Here is a 23,001-nt window from a genome sequence, read left to right as displayed (position 1 = left end):
ATTTGGATTAAAATTATAATTTACCCAAAAAATTTAGGGGAGAAAATATCTTTTTGGTCTCTGAGTTTTGGGTTGAATTTCTATTTAGTCCCTAAATTTCAAAATGTTACACATTTAATTAGTTTTGAGTTTGGTTTTAATTTAGTTCCTATGTTTTAAAACGTTACAATTTTACCTATGATATATGAGTTTTGTTTCAAGTTGATCCCCATAGTTCAAGATTGACACTTTTACCATCGATTTCCACTAAATACTGATTTTTGGTCTTTAGTGTTAATATATGTTAATAAATTTAAATTAATTATAATTAATTAAGTTTCACGATTTTTCATTATTTTTAAACTTAAATTTAAAATTTCACTTTATAGTTATTTAAAATTAGTTAAGAGACGTCGAGTCAATGATTGAAAGTGAATATTTAATGAAAAAATGATGTTAAGGATGCAAAATCTAGAAACCGAGAGACAGTATTGAAACGAGACTCATATCTCAAATAGTAAAATTGCAACATTTGAAATTTAGAGACTAGATTGAAATTAATCTCAATGACTAATTGTGTAACATTTTGAAACTTAGGGATCAAATAAAAACTAGGCTAAAAAAATGATTAATTGAAGTTCATGGAGTTTTTTTTTTTTTTTTTTTTTTTAATAAACATTGTGATTAAGAAAACAATTTAGGGAAATATAGTGGTTCTGAAACTATTTGAAAATCTATGGTTGTTTTGGAGTTTTCGAGACGGGGATTTTGTGTAAAATATTTTGTCGAGGGGTTCAATCCTCGACTTGTCGAAAATTAAAAAAGAAGAGGACGAGTGTTCAACCCTCGACCTGTCAAAAATTAAAGAAGAGATAGAGGGTTCAACCCTTCGAAAATTAAATAAGAACCCTTCGACCTAAAGGAAATTAAATAATCGTTTAGTAATTATACACGATCACACACAATCGCTTAATAAATTACAATGCGATCTTTTAGTAATTATACACGATCGCAAACAATCGCTTAGTAAAATTACCATGCGATCGTTTAGTAATTCTTCATTAACGTAACAATAGGTGCAAACTTTCGGAAAGAACGGGTGAATGATGAACAACTTATTTATTAGACGATAGGAATCAAACAAGATTAATCGGTCGCTTACAAGATGTTAAACAATCGTTTACAATATCTCCACAATCGCTTACTAAATCCTCTGCGATCGGTCATAAACTCCTACACGATCGCTTAACTATTACTATTACACGACCGCCTTCTCATAACCTATACGATCGCATACCTTTTACTATATGATCATCTACCAAGTGCTATACAATCGTTGAGCTTTATTATACGATCGCCTAGTGGAAGTAGACGATAAGCGACACGCTGCGATGACTTCTCCACGACAGCGTCTGCCGAACTCTCACTCTCGATAGCTCTCTTTCCTCACTACACGATTGGCCACAAACTCCTACACAATCACTTAACCATTACAATTAGACGATCGCTTTCTCAAAACCTATGCGATCGTTTACCAAGTGCTACACGATTGCTGAGCTTTACTACACAATCGCCTAGTGGAAGTAAACGACAAGTGACACGCTGTGATGGCCTAACCACGACAACATCTTTCGAACTCCCACTCTCGATAGCTCTCTTTCCTCACTACACGATCGCTTAGCTATTACAATTAAACGATCGCCTTCTCAAAACCTATACGATCGCCTACATTTTACTATACGATCGTCTACCAAGTGCTACACAATCGTCTATGGAAGTAGACGATGAGCAGCACACTGTGATGGTCTCTCCACGACAACATCTTCCAAAATCCCACTCTCGAGAGCTCTCTTTCCTCACTACACGATCGTCCACAAACTCCTACACGATCGTGTAACTTATTTATATTTTGTTTTATTAGTGTTAATCTTATGGTTGGGATGTTATACCGACATGTTGATCTTATTTATATTTTGTTTGTTTTTGTCTGTATTTAAGTATAGTTTATTGTTGTGTTTAAAATGTTGATGTTTATGCTTTAATATTTTTAGTTTAATACAAAATTATTATGATTTTTTGAAATATATTTCTTATGATATTTGACTTTTTTAGTATTAACTCTGAAAATATAGTTTTAAATAGTTTGAAAAAGTTTAATTTGTTGTTATGTTTAAAAATGGTTATAAAAAGTTTAATTGATTGTTATGTTTAAAAAGTTGATGTTTATAAACTAAAAAGTTTAATACAAAACTATTGTGATTTTTTTATAATATATTTCTTATAATATTTTTTGTTGTATTAAATTTGAAAAAAAAATAGTTTTAAGAAGTTTACCTCATTGTAATGTTTAAAAAGTTGATGTTTACAGTTTAAAACTCTAATATTTTTAGTTTAATACAAAATTGTTGTGATTTTTTGTATAAATTTCTTATGATATTTGAAAAGTTTAATTTATTGTTATGTTTAAAAATAGTTATAAAATGTTTAATTTATTGTTATGTTTAAAAAGTTAATGTTTATAAACCTTAAAAAGTTGATGTTTATAAATTAAAAAGTTTAATATTTTTAGTTTGATAAAAAATTATTGTGATTTTTTAAATATACTTCTTATAATATTTTATTTTTGTATTAAATTTGAAAAAAAATAGTTTAAAAAAATTTACCTCATTGTAATGTTTAAAAAATTGATGTTTATAGTTTAAAAACTTTAATATTTTTAGTTTAATAAAAATGATTGTGATTTTTTTTTTTATAAATTTCTTATGATATTTGAAAAGTTTAATTTGTTATTATGTTTAAAAATAGTTATAAAAAATTTAATTTATTTCTATGTTTAAAAATAGTTTTAAAAAATTTACCTTATTGTGATTTTTGTTGTGATTTTTATTGTGGTTTGTTTTTGTTTAAGTTTGATATTAGTAGAACAATTAGTAATGTATTGTTTGTCTCTTTTTTTTTTAGAAAATGGCGGACAAATGCTTGGGATTTTTGTTGTTTACAAATGGTAATATGATTGATGGTACTGATGGAGTTGACTATGACCAACCACCAAATGGAAGTGTGGAATTGTATTTGAACAATTCATTGAAATAGTTAGGATGCACTTGGTGTAGATATGGGAACAAATCAAGAAGTAATATATAGAAATCCTAATTTATAACCATTAGGATCAATAAGGTTTATGTCATTCTCTATTCCGAATGCACGAGCTATGAACTTGATGTTCTCAATCGCGATGCCACTGCCGAATTTAATGCATTTGTATGTAAATGTAAATAGGATAGGGGTGGATATAAATTTGAATATATCATTTAGTCAGTTTGAAGATCCAACTGAATGTATTGATCTTGATCTGGAGTCAGTTGCATCACCATATGACAATGAAGATATGGCGTCTAATAACCAGTATAGATATTTCAGAACTGAAACGGACGATGAATTTAAAGATTTGGATTTTGATGGTCGTGAACATGAGTTACTTCCAGATACATTCAACGATTTGGATAGCATTCGACAACATGCCCAAATTGTAGCCCCCATGGACGTTGACAATACTCAGTTTGTATAAAGGGATGATTTGTCAAGACAAAGAAATGCTACAACATGCGTTCAAATGTTTTGCTATTAAATGTCACACACTATATGAGGTTGTGGAATCGACACCGACGATTTGGATAATTCGGTGTAAAAAGTATGAGGAAGGTTGCAAGTGGAGACTTCGTGCAATAAAAAAAACAAAATCGCATGGCTTGTTTGAGATTACTAAGTACGATGAGCAACATACATGATTAATCATGTGCAAATGGATTCATCGATTATTGCGCTAGAGTTCTGAGATATCGTAAGAGAAAAACCATCTATCAGCGTGGCATAAAGGCAGTCCGACATCAAATCAAAGTTTGGATATCATATTTCTTACCATAGGGTATAGGAGGGCAAAAGAAAAAGCGTTGGCTAAAGTGTTTGGTGATTGGGATGGGTCTTACAAATTGTTACCCAGGTGGTTGTATATAGTTAAGCAGACCAATCTCCCGGAACACATGTAGAGTGGAGAGTGAAATAAACGCTTACTGAAGACCGTGTTATCTTACTTCTGTATTTTGGGCATTTGGTCATTGTATAGAAGCTTTTAATAAATGTTGGCCGAAAATTCAAATAGATGGTACACACTTGTATGACGAATATCGAAGAAAATTGTTGATTGTTACATCAGTTGACTGGAATGAGCATTTTTTTCCACTTGCATTTGTCGTTGCTCATGAAGAGTCCACAGACTCATAGGGATGGTTCCTGAAACACTTAGAGAAATTGTAACATATGAAGAGGTGTGTTTAATTTCAGATTAACATGCTGGCATAATTGAACAATCCAACAAATGGTTGGATGGGACCAAAATGTCACCATCGTTTCTGTTTACGACATATCGTCAACAAATTTAATAAAAAGTACAAATTTAATACATTGAAAATTTATGTTTATCGTACCAAGTGTCAGTTTCAAATTCAGAAGTTTAATAAAGCAATTGAAGATATCAAATGAATAAATTAGAGTTGTCTGTGTTTTTTTGCTAACATTGCTTTAGAGCAATTGACTCAAGCACATGATGGAGGGTTCAGATATGGATGGATGACGACAAATCTATCAGAGTGCATAAATGGCGTCCTCAAAGGAGTTCGAATGTTGCCTATAAATGCTATTGCTTAAATAACATTCTTCAAGTGTGTGAATTATTTCAAGAAAATAAGATATGAAAAAAGGGATGCATTGGAGCGTCAAGATAAATACACCCGGTAATATTATATATACGTGTTATTAACAATTTATTTCAAGCATATTTTATAATACTAAGTGAAGTAAAAATTCAGGTACGCACACGAGAAAATAAATAAATGGGCTGCAAGATCTAGTAAACATGAAATACAATCATACTATCGGTATGAAAGTGAAAGTGTGTTTCATGTGAAGACCAGACGTCATAGTCTCAATGCCAAATGAGGAAATGTTCAAATATTGAGGCTAAACGTCCGAGCAATACTGCTCATGTAACAAGTGGCAAGTGTTCGACATTTCATGCTCACATTTTATGGCCGTTTGCTCACATTTTAACATGAACTACGAATTTGTTGAGGACTACTATAAATTGTCAATGTATATTGAATGTTACTCTCCTCAATTTCAACTTGTACATAGATCATGCACCCTAATATGCCCGTTTTACATCCTGAACAGTTGTTGTTGAGAAAACCTGGTAGACCAAAAAATTCACATTATCACATCGAGATGGATTTTGTAATCAGTTAGGCCATAATCGAATGAAGTGTTTTCGTTACTAAGATGGGCTCCAGGTAATTAGGGATTGAGAAATAAATATTTTTTTAATTATATATTCAATTTTTTATTATGATTTATTGTATATTCATTTTTTTTATCATAATTATTGTATATTCAATTTTTTTTTATTGTAATCTATAAAGTTGTACATTATTTTTTTAATTGAGAAATAAATACTTCTTTTATCATGTATATTTAATTAAGCGTAGATATTTTTACTGTATATTCAATTTTTTTATTATAATTTATAAAGTTGTACATTATTCTTTTAATTAAGTTGTACGTTATTTAATTGAGAAATAAATAAATTTTTTATCATGTATATTTAATTTAGTTAATTAAGTTGTACATTATTCTTCTAATTTATAAGTAAATATTTCTAAAATTGAGAAATAAATATATATTTTTTCTTTTAGAACATGGCTTTAAACACAAGACCTATTGATCCTGATGTTTTGTACGACCAGTCCATTCATCGATCATCTGTTGTATGGTGAGATCGTACTATTGGAGAAATATCTTGCAGGCGTCGAGAGACAGTTCTCCAGCGCACCATCCCACTCCACCATCGAATACTACCGCTACTCCACACATCTGGATTCTGTGGGTTGCCAGATTGGGATTTATTCCGTTGAACCGACATCTGATCACAGACTTGGTCGAGAGATGGAGGTCTGAGACACATACATTTCATATGTTTGTTGGAGAGTACACTATCACTTTACAAGACATAAAAGTGTTGTTGAGGTTACCTGTTGACGGTAAGCCAGTCACCGGAGTGATGTACGATGACTGGTCACAAGTTTGTCAATTGTACCTTGGTGTGACCCCACATGTTGACAAAATTAAAGGATCGATGTTAAGTTTGATATGGTTAGGAAGGCTAGGAACACAATTCCGTGAGCTCGCAAAAGATGTAGACGAGGAAACCGTCATAAGATATGCGCAAGCATATATACTACAAATGATGGGTGGAAGTTTGCTTTCCGAAGTTATTTTGTTTACTTGATGTTTTTGCCACTATTAGCTAACCTCTATGATGCGGGACGGTATTCGTAGGGTGGAACATGTTTGACATGGTTGTATAGACAACTATGCAAAACAACAAAACCTGAGGTTTGTGAGATAGTTGGACCGCTCATACTTTTGAACTATGGGCTTGGGAGCAATTTCTAACAATGGCTCCACAGCTACAATATGTCAATGACGCTTAGTTAGCTGGACGAGCCTACGGTTCTCGGTATGTTATTTTAATTCAATCTAATGTTTACATCACTGATCTAGTTAATTTAGAATCTAATTTGTCAATTTTAAAATTTAGGTGATGAGACAAATTTTGTGTGACTAGGACAGCCACATATGTAGTCAGCCAATACAGATACATGTTTGATCTGCTTCAACCTGTACATTAACACTTAACGAAATTGATTATTTTATACACATTTTTATTGATTGTCTTGAATGTTTTCCAATATAATATTTTGTGTTTTAGGTTATTTGGGAGTCGTATAAAATTATTATGCATACCTTGCCTAATTTCTGTATGAATGGTCAAAACATATGGCGGACGATGAGCTATCTCATATGTTTTCACATTGGTGAGTGACATCTTCCTAACAGGGTGATGAGACAATTCGGTTTTCAATAGGATGTCCCATCGCCTTGTAATACTGAACCCCTACTGCATGATATCGACTTAAGGATTGTAAATTGGTCCGAAAAAGTTGCACACTTGGTAGTGTGATGACACTATCGTGCAAGGTTTATTGCAGTGGGGGTTTCTATTGAACAGTTTGATAGGGATGTTACTCAAGACTATATTCATTGGTATAATAATATCACAAGGCACTACGTCACTCGTCCGGGAGCAGCTGTAGGTCATATGGTAAACAAATGAATATTATCTAATTATTTTTAATTTAAATTTATTTTAAATATTATCTAATTGTTTTATAATTCACATAGATCGAATAACAATAGACTCCGTGATGTTGTGAATGATCTGAACCAGGTTCTTGCTATATGTAGTGACAACTAAAGCTACATGGAGGAGATACATTATGTGTACGATTATTGTTCCTCCACCAACTCCTAGATGTAGAGGACCGAACAATAGGATGAGTTTGATGAGGGTGGCCATAATGTGGTAAAGTTGCCACTGTGATGCGGACACATAGTCAAACTAATTATGTTAGTCCGATGATGATGATGCCAACATTTGGTTCAGGACATTATGACTCAGAGGCTGGTCCTTCATCTTCATAGACATGGTCGGGGTCGTAGCCTGCAGAGGTACTATAGCAACATCAAGAAAAACATTAAAATAAACGAGACATTTTAATTTACATTTTTTTAAAATTTTTTATGAGATATATATTTTTTTAATTTATTGTTGTTAGAGAAGTTAAATAATATAATAAAATAATAAAATAATACAATATTTTTAGAAATTGTTATAAAATGGAAAATTAAAATAAATTAAAATAAATTGATTTTTTTTCTTTTTCCAAGAAGGGTATTCACACAATAACCACGTCGCCATTTCAATTGCGTCCATTCCCCACTTCCAAAACCTCGCCATCTCTCTTAACTCATGGACTCTCTGTTAGCCAACTACGCCTCCTCCTCCGACGAAGAAGAGCAGCACCAACAACCGCCGCCGCAGCCACCGTCGTCAATTAGTAAACCTCAGAGATCCGAGTTCTCGGAATCCTCCACCTTCAGAATCTCATCTTTCTCCTCGTCTCTTCCCCCGCCCAAATCTTCATCCCTTTTCCAATCCCTCCCCCAGCTTAAGCAATCCGCCAAGCCTTCTCTGCCCACCGGTTTCTTCGATGGCGATAAAAACGAAGACCTAGAAGAAGGAGATTCGCCCTCCGCATCGAATAAACCTTCCTCTATATTCTCTTCCCTTCCGCGGCCCAAGGGAAACCCTACGGACTTTTCGACTTCCAGTTCCAGTTCTCGATTTGATGGCGACGGTAGTGACAACGGGAATCTCAAGAAATCAGTGTCTATGTTTTCTTCCCTTCCACAACCTAATTCGCAGAAGTTGAAGGAACCTAAATCAAATCCCTCGTCCTTGGTGTTCCAGCAGAAAAAGGTCGTCCTCTTTAAGCCACCCGTCAACTCTTCTTTGCTGAAATTGGGTGAAGAAGAGGACGACGATGACGAAGAAGAAGAAGAAATAAGGCGCCGGAAGGCATCCCAATCCTCGTTCCAAACTCCTTCTGTGACGTCGTTCTTGTCAAGCATTCCAGCACCAAAGAATTCGGCAACGCTGGGAGTTGGTTCGAGCTCAGGTTCTGGCCGGAGGTCGATTATCGAAACAGATGTGTCGGTCTCGTCTTCTGATGATTTAAACGTAGTGAATGATTCGGGTAGCACTCAAAATATTGATCACAGTACTGAAAACTACGATAGTTTTGTAAATTACAATTCCGGTGTTGAGCAGAATGTTGCTAATCACAGGGAAAACTATGAAAATGCTGCAACTTACAATTTCGGTACAGAACAAAATGCTTGGAATCACGCAAGCTACGATAGTTATGGGAATTACCACTACAGTGTCGATCAGAATGTGGTTGGTGAAGCACAGTCTGTCTCTAGTGCAAGTACCGCTGGTGACTATGGAAGTTATGGGAGTAATGGTAACTATGGTGATCACATGCAATACGGTAGTGACCCTGCCAGTCAGCCGACAATGGTGGACACCCAAAATGCTGTTAGAATACCTGAGAAGAGAAGAAGAAATGAAGTTCCATTAGAAATACTTGAGGTGAAGCAAGATGAATTGATGAAGAATCGGCCGAGGCAGGATCAGGTCAAGTTAACTGGGATCGCTTTTGGTCCTTCTTACCAGGTATGTCACTTATCGCTTCATGGCAAAATAACATACAATGAGACTGTCTGGTATATACAATTACAACATAGTTTATCTCTGGGACTTCTTGTGAATTTTGCATCAGCAAGTCGATGTCCTTGGTTTTAGTTTTCACATGTACATTGGTTGTTAGGATAGAAGACTATACCATCCAATGAAAGATTAGAGTCATGTTATAGCATTGGATATTTATGTTATGTGGTGCTAAGATGGTAAAATTACCATTCGATAGTCTTTATTTTGGATATTTATGCATAAATATTTAGGGTTATGGGTACAAATGTCATGGCTGAATTATTTTGGATATTAAAATCGTGCAACTAAGGGTATTTTTGATTGACAAGAGAGAAAAAAATATTTTTTTTAATAAAAAGTCAATATTATTATTATTTGATAGGAAGCAAATTCATTAATGTATGATTTTTTTTTAAAAAAAGGGAGCCCAAGCCAATGGAGTTACATAAGAATTCTCCAGTTGGTCAAAAGGGAAGAAAGGGTGTATGAATTAAAAAATGATGTGCATTTACACCAAGATATAGTATGAAAGATAATAAGATAAAAAAGATATCAGAAGAGCTTCCCTTATCTGTGAACAGACGTTTGTTTCTCTCCTTCCATGTAATTCATAAGAAAGCACGTATCAAATGCATCCACATTTTTTCCTTTTTTTTTTTTGGTGAAAGGATGACCGGTGGGAGTGTAAGTGAGGGTGCCACTAGTATCTTTAGGGAGGGCTGTGTGCCACCCAAAAGAAATGAATATTTCCTTCCAAAACCTGTCAGCAAAGTGACAGTGTATGAAGAGGTGATTAGATGAGTCAGGACCACACTTGCAAATGTAGCAGCAATGGGGGGAGATGGCCATGTAGGGGAGATGGTTCTGCATTCTGTCACTGGTGTTAATGGCATTGTGACTAACTTCCCAATTGAAGAACTTGATCTTTTCTGGGCATGTGTCCTTCCATATAGCAGCATGGAAGGGGTGACCGAGGAAGCCAAATTGCTCCCAAAACGTGGGAGAGGGATTTTGTGGAGAAAGAACCTTTGGCATATGGCTCCCAAATCCATTTATCCTTGCTAGTGGATAGAAGGACACCGTGTAGGCAATTCATAAGATCAAGCCACTCATCAAACTTTTCATCCTTTAAATTTCTCGTGATAAAGAGACCATCTGTGTCTAGAGTCCCACAGTCATGAATGGAAGACCTTTTTTGTGTGGATAGGTAGAATAATCTAGGGAAAGCTTCTCTAGAGGGGAGGTTCTGATCCATCTATCATTCCCAAAGAGGCATTTTTCTCATTACCCATTTTAATTTTGACTTTATCTTTAATAAGATTCATATGCTCTAAAATGTCTCACCATGGTCCTCCAATATAATTTGGAAAGGTGGTGTTGGCTATTGTGGAGGGTAATTTGTATAATGGCATGTAATATGTGGGTAGATTGGATAGTGTAGCTTGGAGGAGTGTAAGGCGACCACCCTAGAGATCTGATTGTGGTTCCAAGTGTGGAGACTTTTCTCAACCTTTTCGATAATAGGATCCCAAAAGGAAACCAATTTAGGTTTGCCAAATAAAGGGAGACTGAGGTAGGAGCATGGCCAGTGGCTTAGAACTCTTTTGATCAAAACTATTTAAAATACACCCTGAAAGTGTTTCAAAAGCTATTTGTGGGGTTGCCAAACATTTTAATTTTTTCTAGAATGACTTATTTTCAAACTAAAACATTTGAAAAGTTAAACCAAATACACACGGAATGTTGTGAGGTTAAGTTGTTGGCCTGTGAGATTAGTTGAGATACGTGCAAGTTTTGTTTGGTTTGGGGTGGGGAGAAACAATTCGTCGAATAAATGGAATAGGGAAAAACCCAACACCTAAAGGTGATTACAAAAAGTCTCTCCAATTGTGAAGGAAAAAAAGATAAAGTATGAGAAGTAAAAGGAGACTCAGATTTACACCAATTATAAACATAAGTAAGAACCGTATCCAAAAATTTATCAAAAGTAGAGGCTGTCTCTCTAAAAAGATGACAGCCCAAATGAAAGCACGCAGCAAAACCAGCCAAATAGTCTGCTTAATACCACCCAGAGGATGACCCTCAAACAAAGATGCCAAGAGATCAGAAATAGAGTTTGGGAAAGCAAGGGACCAACGATGTAGCTTGGACGCTAAAAAATATGAAAGAAATAGATTTATGGTCTGTAGAGTATTAAGAGGAAAATCTCCCAAAAAGTTAACCGGAGTTCTTTTTCTCCCATTCGCACATATGATTGTAATAGAATAGTTGTGACAAGGTAAATGCCCAAAAAAGAATTAAGACATTCTAGTGCCAGTGCACATTAGGCAATATCAACACTCAAGAAAGAACTAAAAGAGACCTCCGTTGACTGGCCCTCCCCTAATATGTTGCTATTTATGATCAGTTATGGAGCTTTATTCTTTCCATTTTGTTGGGCAACTCCTTGCTGAATGACATCAAGAATCTCCTTTCATTTTAGATGGCACACTTGAAGACGGAATGCAAAGATTAACCTGACTTACTTTATCGAGGGCTCTTCTTTGGTGTCTTTAGCTTGAGAGGAATAGTGAGATTTTTTGGGGGAGAAAATATATCTTTTGAGGCATTTTGGAAGTACTTCATCATAGAAATAGGATATAAAAATGGAAATTTGAAGGCTCTCATAATTTGGATTCTCCTTTGGGAGAACTTCATCAATGAATAAGAAGATACAGAAGTGTAGATTTGAAGGCTTTCTTTGTTTGAATTTTCCATTGAAGATCCCTTAGCTTGATTTTTTTTTAATTGTTCCTCAAAATGTCAAATTCAAATAAATGTGTGAAGGAAAAGCATATCTATTTTTAAGTACACACTATTTTTAGCTCGAGAATGAAAATATCCATGGATATGTCGATATATCTATCGATATATACGTAAATTGAAGGGTTCAATATCGATATTAAATATCCATGGATATCTCAAACATTTTTTATACATGCTCATAAAACATAAAAATGTCTTCTATTTTGTCCAATATGAATATGACTACTAATAACAATATCCATAACTTAATTTTGGAGTAAAAACAACTTAATTATCAATTTAAATAAATTTTATTGATTTCGCGACTTACAGAAATATCCGTTGATATCGATATATCCATCGATATATCCGTAAAATTGAAATCTCAATATCAATATCGACATCTATATTTTAGTCCTTCTTAGCTTTGAAGAATTTTTCCATATGAAACACTCATATCCATGCTGATTGATTTGAAATTGTGAGAAACTAGTAAACTGTTGCCATCTTGTTTGATTTTGGGGACAAAGAATACATCTGAGGGTGGTGGGGATAAGAAAATCGTGGAAGCTAATTTAGTATAACTTATAAGTATTCACCAGCTTTCCACTGGTTGGTATTCTATTTGTGGTAGGGATGAAGAAACTCTATTATGCCAAACAGTTCTGGAATTTCATAGCCCTGCCTCTAACTTCAATTGATACATAAGCTCCTTCAATATAAAAAGCCTCCTTTTAGCTCTTGCCAGTCACCCTTTCGAATGAGATTTTTTTCCCTGGTTAAAGCCAGTTTAATATATATATATATACACATACATACATACATACACACACACACATATATATATACACATACATACATACATACATATATATATGTATGTATGTATGTATGGCTTTTGTGGTTTGGAAGGAAAAATCGAACCAAATAAAGCATTCTTGGACAACCATAATTTTATTCCTCTTCATTGATATAAACGATATGCTCATTGTTGTATTTACCTCTTTGAGGGCAAAATAAGATTTCGGCAAAGTAATGTAGTAGAAAAAGGAAGGAAAGTCTTCCTAAGGTTAATGGTTGTGGATGGAGAGTTCAAAAAGCCCCTCTAGTTATCCCATAGGTCATCAAGGGAATAATTACAATGAATATGAATAGATTTTTTCGGGTAAGAAAGCAAGGTTTGATTGAAAAAATGAAAGAATATAGGTGGATACAAAAAACAAGTTCAAGAAATTGTGAGTTGGACACTAGCTACAAAAAGGACTCCAATCTAAAAAGCAATTCTAATATCATAATTTCATTAATCAATGAAATGTTTCTCATCCCCCATCCCACCCAAAAAAAAGACTAACACCCACAGATAAGCATCCTCTAAGACCTCCACTCTCGATTTCTCGACCTTTCTAAAACTTCTTTTCACAATACTTTGTTCCTCTTCCTAAATGGAGGATTAAAAAACATTTCCCCCCAACTAAAATCCCATCTTTATTGTGTGCCCCAGTAACACCAAACGAACTCAAACCAACTCCAAAGTAGTTTGCAAACTAGCAATCCCACAACAAATGATTTAGGTCCTCTTGATGCCTCCGTCAGAGAATGAACAATTGTGGTAACAAAATGAAAAAAGAGTGTCGTTGAACATGGTACAAGGTATTAACTTTGGAGTTATAACCTTCCATGAAGTGTAAAAAAAAATTGATGTCTTGGAAGGAGTCGTCAAAGCAATAGTGAAATATGAAGCATGAGAATGGGAATGACAAGAGAACACGTGGAAGGAGAAGGGTTCCAAACCCTTCTCCCTGGAAAAATAATTGCAGATGAGATTAAGCCAAATAACATTTACCATCTTTTTAAGGGGTGGGGGATAGCATGAGAGAGTATTTCGTACTGGATATATCACTATCTAGAGCTAAGGCCTGGCCGAGCCTCCAAAATCTACAAGCAAATAGACGTGGACAAAAAGGGGGTCTTTGGATTCTCAATCTTGTTTGAAAATAGGGCACCAGTGGGGGAGTCTGAAAACTACTGAATTCCTTCTCTGAATTTTTGTCTTGTGTGTTTAGTGTTTTTTAAAATTCTAGGCGCAATAGTCTTTTGGGACTTAAGTACAAGACGCAAAAACTGTCTTCTTTTTTCACTACATATATAAGTACTAGTACAAAGAAGAGGATGCATAGTTGAAGTGAGAATATGAAAAGGGAAATCCTGGACACAAGGACAATTTATTTATTTTTAAGTTAATAAAAGAAGGAAAACCCTAATTATTACAATTTTTTAAAAGAATGAAAAAGCCCCAAGGCTCTGGGCTTTGGGTCTTGGACCTTCATAGAAGGCCACCTTCTTTTGGGTGCCTAGTGCCTAAGTGCGCTCCTGGAAGGAGGGCTTTTCAAAACACTGGCGTTGATGCTCTTCATTGTGATTTCCCAAATAAAAATCTCAATCTTTTGGGGGCATTTGTCTTTACTTATCACTTTGCAAATGTTGGTAAGGAGAGCTGCAAGAATAGGTATCTATTGAGTCCTGAAACCATACCTACGAATCTGGATGGGCTGAGGGATTTTGTGACCTGGGGATTTGGGGGGATGGGAATAGAAGAAAGATGCTGTGTGAGTATCATTGAAGGTGGAGCAAAGGTTGGGGAATAGACTTTTGAAGGATACATCGCCAATCATGAATGTACAACTCTAGTTGTGCCAATTGGAAGAGGTTTCCATAGTCTTCTTTGGCTTGGAGACTTAGTTTCTTCTGTAATTTTCTCTCTATCAAATCAGTTTCCTAAAGAAATGAATATATATTTTCAGAACGTTGAATCACTAAGGCTTCATTTGGTAATCATTTGGTTTTTGTATTTTAAAATTATGCCTATTTCATCCACATTTCTTACAATGATTTGTATCTTTCTTAAATACAATGGTTTAATTCTTAGCCAAATTCCAAAAACAAAACAACTTTTTTAAAGCTATTTTTTTTAGTTCTCTGGTGAAAAGTAGATAACAAAAGAAGAAATTTGAAGGTGGGAGGAATGTCCATAGGCTTAATTTTAAAAAACAAAAACAAAAAACAAAATGGTTACCAAATAGGCATTCTGAGAATTAGAGTGTGTTTGAAATGCATTTTCAAGTGTTTAATTTAAAAAATAAGTCATTTTGGGAAAACAAAATTGGAGCATTTGGCAACCACTCAATAGATTTTGAAATGTATTTTCAACAATTTTTGTCAAAAGTGTTTAAATGAAAATCAGTTTATTGAAAAACATTTTCCCCTTAATATGTGTAGATGGAGTATTGGTGCAAGATGTTTGAGAGGTGGATCACTTCATAATCTTTGTTCATGTAGTGTATAGCAGTTTCATGTTGTCATCGGAGGATGATTCCACATTGGAATCAAATAGCCATTGGAGCTGAAATTTGTATTCAAGTGCTGATGCTTTTAAAAATGTATATATCAACCAAATGATGGCTAAATATGAAAGTTTTGTCCAAGTCGTATTGAGGTCCTATATTTCATATTTTTATTTCTCCATTGCACTGATTTGTTTGTCTGCATCTCCTTTTCTGTAGCCTGCCCCCTCAACCAAGGGGAAACCTTCAAAGTTGCACAAGAGAAAGCATCAAATTTCTTCGTTGTATTATGATATGAAGCAGAAAGAGATGGAATTAGCGGAGAGGCGTGCAAGAGGTTTATTAACAAAGGCTGAAACACAAGGAAAGTATGGCTGGTGATCCCTAAAAGATATCCTTGCACCTGTGGTATGTAATTAATGTGCTCCACGGAGGTAGCGTGCTAAATATCATAAACTTGCATGGTTTATATATACACTTTATTGGTCTTAAGGCAATCGTGTAACTTGAATGGTTCGTTATAACTTTTTGCAACACGGCTTCTTCTATGTTCAAGAATGGGATTTCAACGACTCTATCGAAATCCAACGCTGATCAAGGAGGTTATGTTTTAAGCTTATCGTTTATTTATTATTATTATTATTATTATTTTAATTTATAGAAACAATTTTAATTGAGAAAAAAAAGATGAAAGAATAGAAAGGTATATAGAAAAACCAAGCCCACAAAAAAAATTCCAACTATGGAAAATAGTGCCTATAGAATACTTTATAGGTCTTTGAAATTGAAGCTTAGAGAGTTGCCTCACTAACGTCCATTTCTACTCCTCTAAATATCTTGCCATTCTGCCTTTCTCTCATAACTTATAAGATTGCATACATCTCAACAAACCAAAAAAAGCGACCCTTCTCTTGAAGAGTGGATGGAGAAGGAATTCTCCAGTCATATCTCTACTGTCCATGTGTTGCCCATGCAAAAAACTGAACATTTGGAAAACTCACAACACGGGGAGTATAGTCCAAATCTTCTGGTTTAAACGGCTTGAAGGATAGGGTGGTTGTTTGTTTTCTATTTTTTTTTTTTAGAAAATAATGTTTTTGGTCACTGAAATTTGAATGATAATTCTATTTGAACCCTAAGTTTCGAAGTTTTACACTTGTCAACAAGGATTCCTCATCTTTAGCCATACCACTGTCTCGGTTGCCTACCTATGGTTGTGTCATTGTTAAACTTCAAAATGTCACCCTTATCTTTTGTTAAGTGTCGAATATCGTTCATGACTAACCTTGAACCTCTTCTAAACTTCTCAAATGGAAACTATAAAATTATTGATCCAAAGTTCAAACTTGAGGTTAGAGGGCACAAGTTTTCCCCTTTTTGAAAAGAAATGGTGGAACTCCTTTTGAGCACCATTTTGTTAGTTCTGTGTCTTCTGGTTTTTAGACCCATCGGGTCTTTTTTTTTCCTTTAACTCGAGAAGAAATTAATAGCGGTTTTAGCACCGATCCACCCAACCTCCCATGGCCCCCACCCCATATACTAAAGGAAATAGATAGATATGGTGACTGCTTCTGTCTTCTTATATATTCTTTTTCAATTTTTCTGATGTATTATCCTTAGATAGGGGTGGTTGCCACCATCAGGGTGAAACCTTGTGAATTCAGTTTGTCATACTGTGTGATATTCATTTTGTTCACACTATAAATTGTTTTTCATAGATATTAGTGGATCCCAACACTATTTTTAAAAGCATGTTAATGTATCAAAACAATCTAAGTCTTCCAACAGAAAATTTTCAAGAGGTATATCGATCCTTTTCAATATGAATCTTTTATACTGTCAGATTGTCAGTATTGCAGATTGGTCGAATAGGCAAAGTTGACTAATTTTTTTTTTCTTTTTGATAAAACTGTCAAGAAATTGGATATTGCAATCTTGATTGGTCGAATAGGCAAAGTTGACTAATTTTTTTTTTTCTTTTTGATAAAACTGTCAAGAAATTGGATATTGCAATCTTGATGATGTGCCGGGCATTTAGACACTCAAGCACGTCAAAGGGAAAACATTATCATGTAAACACTCAAACTAATTATTATGTAAATACATTCCTACATCTGATATCTTCTTGGACCAAGAAACGAATTATCGGAACCCCTGAAAGGAGAACTCTCTCAACAGGAAAACAATTTGTGACATGAAAACCCCAAGAAAGAGCAAAATGGAAAACTCTGATCAGGGAAAGAGAACTAGTTTCCAGCCGTTGACAGCTAAAAAGGCCGAGAGATAATCTCTCGTGTGTGTTTTCCATTTGTGGGCTCAGATACTCATGGGGCTATGTGGGTCATTAAGACCTGCAATGGCTGTTTCTATTTTAATCTTCAAGTAATCTCTCTCCTCTTGCTCAGCCTGCAATTCCAGAAAGTATAAACTTCATTAGATCTTGGAGTTCAGCTTGGGAAGGGTTAATTTTCTAAGAGCTAGTTGTTGTTTTAATGGCTTCTACTTCAATCTCACCATGTCTACCTTCTTATACAGGGAGTTGGAAATTTTTCTAACAGATATTCCTTATATGGTCAGATAAAGAATAGTGTAAGTTGATTTGGACACAGGTGGCTGCCATAAAAACACAAATAATTAAAAGCATCAATTATATGATTATTCTCTTTCCTATTTGTCTGATTGCTTTCTAGAAAAAAGTGAAAGCTAAAAAAGTTAATTATACAACTTATACCTATTTAAAGTATGAGCACCCATTCGACAATTATTTCCAGTAATTGGAAAGAAATGATATTATTATTATTATTATTATTATTATTATTATTTTAAAATAGTTGTCATCCTAAACTAGAAAAACAAATATATAAACTTTGTCAGATCCAAATATAGTTTAGTAACTATGTCATCAATTCTCACTCCAATATCAATCTGAGAATGTGATTGATCGATAAGTCTTAAAATACGGTAGTCACTATTCTTTTGTGTTGAATTCAATCACCAACCAACTTGTTTTGAATTTCTTTGTTCCTAGTAAGTAATAAATGAACCAATAAAAAAGTTGACCTAGAGTTGTGTAGTATCTATCAACTTGGTTGGATAGGCTTATCATCATCAATATAACCCTCTGCCTTGTGACAAAGACACCTAGGAGAGAGGTGTGAACTTAAGACAGGCAGGTTAGCCTCGGGGGAAAGAAAAACTTTATAAATGTAAACCTGCCACTAGCTGGATGTGAAAATTTTGTATATAATTGAGAACACAATCATGAAAAAGAAGGGTGAAGTGGAGAAAAGCAATAGACATGTTAGCCAATTACATGTTCCAAAAAATGTGGGGTGATGAGATGAGGTAATGGAGAAATGCTGTCATTCCTAACCTCACCAAATTTTTGCATCACAAGTGATTTTTCACTCTGGCAAAGTGGTTTCTTATAACTTTTATTGACTATAAGCCCACAAATTAGTCTATCCCATTCCTTTATTTGCATATCATATCTTTTGTCTTCCTTGGACAGCTCATTATAGAATGATTTCCCATAGACCCACTTCCTTCTACCTTTCTCCATTCAAAAGCAATCAATACTTAGTTTATGCCCCATTTTGTGCTGTATTTTCTAATTTTCCTTCAAAAAAAAAAATAAAAAGATCTCCAATCAATGTGAACATAGTTCTAATACACATGTCCTCTCCCCCATCGAAGAGGTTAGAGATTCAAATTTCTTAAATTTAATAATGAATAAATAAATCAATCTCCAAAAACAATGTATTTAGTACCAGCTATTCATTTATCTCTTTGGGTAGCACCACTAGATCTTCAACTCGATAGAAATTGAAAGTTTTACAATCGACTAGTTTCAAACATGAATACTCATGGATTTCATGGTGTTCTCTCCCGCTTCCCCCTAATTTTGACTTTATTTGTTTATTTTCTGAGTTGTATTTTTTTTTCTCCTTCCTAAAATGGGATTGATTGTCACTAAAGGGCCGTTTGGTTGGTTTTAAAGATGCCAAGTATTAAATATGCTTAGGTATAAAAAACTTGGGAATAAGATTACGATGACTGTGTTTTGTTGTACATGAGAATGTTATCAGATTTTACGGTAATAAATTAGCTTTGTATTTTATTTATAAAATTAATCATGAAAACCCCTTTAAAATTTTGATAGATTAATTGATAAATAATAAATTCAATTCAAGATTTTTTAGCAAAATTAATTATTTAACTATCAAATAATAATAATTAAAGTTACTTGATTACATAATTTGATATATCAATTTGATGAATTTATATAACAATTAAAATAAGTTTTAAAATAATAAATATAACATTTTGTGAATAAAAAATAATGAATTACAATTAATTAATGATAAACTAATTATAATTATTAAAAATAATCTCATAAAATATTGATCATAATCATATTTAGTTAATTACATATATAATTTATTAATAAATTGATATTATCAATATACCCTTTTTTTTATGGTTTATTATAGAATTAATTAATTGATTTATAAATATGGAGTAGTTAAGTCCAAATATTATAATTCAAAATTTAATATAGTTTTCTAAATTATAAATTTAATATTCATATAATAATTAATTTTAATAATATAAAATAAAGGAATAAATTCATATATTAAAATAGGAGAGAGAGTAGATATCAAGAAAACTCATCCTTTTGGATGGGTATAAGAAATGCATGGTAATAACTTATTCCTATTTCTAAAGCTTCAAAACTTGTATCAAACAAGGGGATGTGTATTCCTTACCCATTTTCACCCTTATTCTCATCCCAATTCTCTCCATCTAAACACCCCCTAATGATTTAAAAAGTTGTGAAACAAAAATTTAGGCTTTGTTTGATAACAATTTAGTTTTTAAAATAGTTCTATTGCAGAACATAAATTTCCACGTTTTATTATTATTATTTTTAATTAATATTCTAACAAATCGAACTAAGTTTTGAAAATTAAAAAAAATAGTTTTGAAAAATTTGCTTTTGTTTTTTTTTAGAATTTATTTAGGAGTTGGAGTGTTTCTCGAAGAAGTATGAAAATCATAATGAAAAAATTAGAAACAAGTGAACATAAATTTCAAGAAAAAAAAAAAAAAAAAAACAAAAAGACTTTAAGATAAAAATCATTATCGTTCTAGTCATTTATGAGACTGTTTCTATGTTTAGGAATGGGAAGTGTTTGGTGTTATAAAATATTGTTTATTTCCAACTCGTAATTTATGTTATACGATTTTGGAATTATTCGTAAATGAATAACAAAACGTCGCACTTTATGTAAAGGAAAAATACACACACCAACCATAAGGAGAAAATCTGGCCCACAGGAAAAGAAAACATGATTGCTTGTTGGATTTTTATTTCATTTTATTTTTGGAAATTCCAACACCTAACTCACCTATAAACGTTAAAATAAATTTTTTAATTTTTTTAATAGATAAGTGTAGAAAATTTGAACCTAGAGTTTTGGTTTTTTTTTTTGGGCACATATTGAGTGGGGAATTGAACCAAATCATCGTAGATACTGTGAGCTATGCTCTAAGCTGGTCAGATGCTTGACAATTTTTAACGTTTTTTTTTTCTTTGTAAATATCTTTCAAAGAAAATTAGGTAAAGGAAAAAAGAGAGTTAACAGTAAAGCGCACATTGTAAATTCGAAACCCCAAATAAACAAGAAGACATCAAACAACCAACCAAATAAAACGACATAATAGTAATATTAGAAGGCTAAAAAAACAGAAAAGAAACATTTCACTCATACCACCATATGTTCAGTCAGACAAAAGCATATCTGCATATCTCTCAGTCTCCCCCCTTTTTCGAGGATCAATAATGGCTATGCTTATGGTAGCACACATGGCAAACGTTTCTTCTATCTAAATGATTGAAATTCACAAAAAAAACATACCAAAGTTCCTACCTAAGGCCACGAGTTCCTTGTTTTCCCATTTCATTTCTTCTTATAGTCACTGATAAACCACTTCCCACGTCCCATTTATACTGGGTTTCAGTTAGTTCTCTTATGCATTTAATACCCATTTGAACAGGTTTAAGAACAATGAAACAAAATACTTCAAGCACAAAAACCTAAAAGAGAAAAAACCCAGTTTCTGTTTAAGTTTTTTATTCGATGAGGTCATCACAATACGGATATCTAATAGATGTTCGAGAGAAAAGTGTCTCGAATCTATAATCAGTTTGATTATATGAATTATATTAAGCGACAGTCACATTGGAAAGAGGGTAGTTACCTCAATGAAGACAGTTTTCAAAAGCCTTCCAGAGACGGCAGTAATATTGGCAGTGATGATCTTGAGCTTCAGTGATTCAAAAACTTCACAGAGTTTAACCATTGAATCTGCTCTTTTGCAGCAGGTCATGCTCACTACTATTGTTCTGTCCCCCATGTATGTTACACTAAGCTGCAATTCATCACAGACCCCTCACTTCAAAAATCTGTAATCAATTCATTTGTTGCAACTTTTAGAGACAGCAAGAGAGAATGAAACTTACATCCAGGACTTCAACGGGGGAAATTCTTGAAGCAGGAGAATCAAAGCTGAAGTAAGGATCAGTTTTCTTCCTCTTTGATCTGAGCAGCAAGGGAAGCTGATCCTGGTCAAATTCATAACCTGTTATCTTCTTCAACTTTCCTGTTTCGAGCTCATAAATTTCAGCTTGAATCCTCCTCTCTTGGTCATGCAATTCTTGGATATAATCGATAGCATCTTTTATAATTGAAGCCTTATCCATCTGCTCGATCCGTTTCTCGATTGATTAATTTCAAAATCCAGAAGTCCAAAAAGAGAGCTAATACCTAGTTATGAAAATCAAACACCAGGAATTTCATCCTAACCTTAGTTATATTGGGAACAACCGATCGGAGTGCAAAAAGCCTCTCGTTGAGCTTCTTTCTCCTATTCCTTTCCGATACTGTGTTCTTCGAAGCCGACGACGACGGGTCCGGCGAACTCGAATCATAATAGCCGGAAACCGGCTCGTCGAATCCCCAACTGTCTTCACCAAAACTCCGGTGTCAAATTGCAGTTCAAAAAAATCCCTAAATCCCTCATTGAACATATCAACATTTTCAAAATAGAGAAATAGAGAGGGGGAAAAAAAGACCTGCCAGGCTCTTCTGTTGCTATGAAGATGTCAGTCCCTAAGGAATTATAATAATCCTCTCCGATACAATCCATATCCCGGCGGACGGCGGACGGCGGACGGCGGACGGCGGTGTTGTCCGATTATTGCTTCGACGGAGAGGAAGATTTTCTTTCTTCTTCTAAAGAAAATAAAAATAAAAAAAATTATAATTTCATCGTGTTGCTTTCACTCCGAGCAGATGACTTGAGCAGGGGTGGAACTTCATTCGTGATTAGTTATATATATATATATAGAGAGAGAGAGAGAGAGAGAGAGCAAGGGGGATGTTACAGTTACCTGCGGATTATGGAAGTTTCAATCACCTCCAACTTGTGTGTGAAGTCTTGAGATTTCCCGGAAAGATCTCGACCGTCCAGATTGCCGTGGGAACGATTCGTTCATTTCTTTGACTCGCTTTTTGCTTCACTCACCTTTTACTTGTTTTTAGATTTGGACAAATGGTAAAAATCACAAGCAAAATAAGGTGATATTTGCAAATATCCTCTTAT

The 23,001-nt window shown here is 34.0% G+C and overlaps 2 protein-coding genes across 5 annotated transcripts; one reads left to right on the top strand and one right to left on the bottom strand.

Annotated features, from left to right (window-relative positions):
* The first annotated feature begins 7,800 nt into the window (after positions 1-7,800).
* On the top strand, positions 7,801-15,950 carry LOC120070904 (mitotic checkpoint protein PRCC-carboxy-term protein). Its single transcript, XM_039022799.2, has 2 exons — positions 7,801-9,172; positions 15,553-15,950. The coding sequence occupies exons 1-2, from the start codon at positions 7,904-7,906 to the stop codon at positions 15,712-15,714; spliced, it is 1,431 nt and encodes a 476-aa protein (XP_038878727.2). The 5' UTR covers positions 7,801-7,903; the 3' UTR covers positions 15,715-15,950.
* Positions 15,951-17,272: 1,322 nt separating this feature from the next.
* Positions 17,273-22,800, bottom strand: LOC120070905 (transcription factor bHLH35-like). Of its 4 annotated transcripts, none has more exons than XR_005480069.2 (6): positions 22,472-22,798; positions 22,203-22,359; positions 21,860-22,099; positions 21,598-21,768; positions 17,848-17,946; positions 17,273-17,739 (listed from the first exon to the last, which is right to left on the bottom strand). XR_005480069.2 is itself a non-coding variant. In XM_039022801.2 (6 exons), exons 1-5 carry the CDS (start codon positions 22,543-22,545, stop codon positions 17,899-17,901), a joined length of 690 nt encoding a protein of 229 aa, XP_038878729.2. In that variant the 5' UTR covers positions 22,546-22,798; the 3' UTR covers positions 17,273-17,739; positions 17,857-17,898. The 4 variants fall into 4 exon arrangements, 3 of the variants coding, with proteins under 3 accessions (XP_038878729.2, XP_090166921.1, XP_038878730.1); XM_039022801.2 differs by having other exon boundaries at positions 17,857-17,946; XM_090310795.1 differs by lacking the exon at positions 17,848-17,946 and having other exon boundaries at positions 22,472-22,800.
* Positions 22,801-23,001: the final 201 nt, after the last annotated feature.

This window comes from Benincasa hispida, chromosome 2 (assembly GCF_027475165.1).
Source record: "Benincasa hispida cultivar pf3 chromosome 2, pf3_genome.v1.1, whole genome shotgun sequence".
NCBI classification, from domain to species: domain Eukaryota; kingdom Viridiplantae; phylum Streptophyta; class Magnoliopsida; order Cucurbitales; family Cucurbitaceae; genus Benincasa; species Benincasa hispida.
The sequence above is the reverse complement of the archived record's forward strand: the minus strand, read 5'-3'. Positions and strand labels throughout refer to the sequence as shown.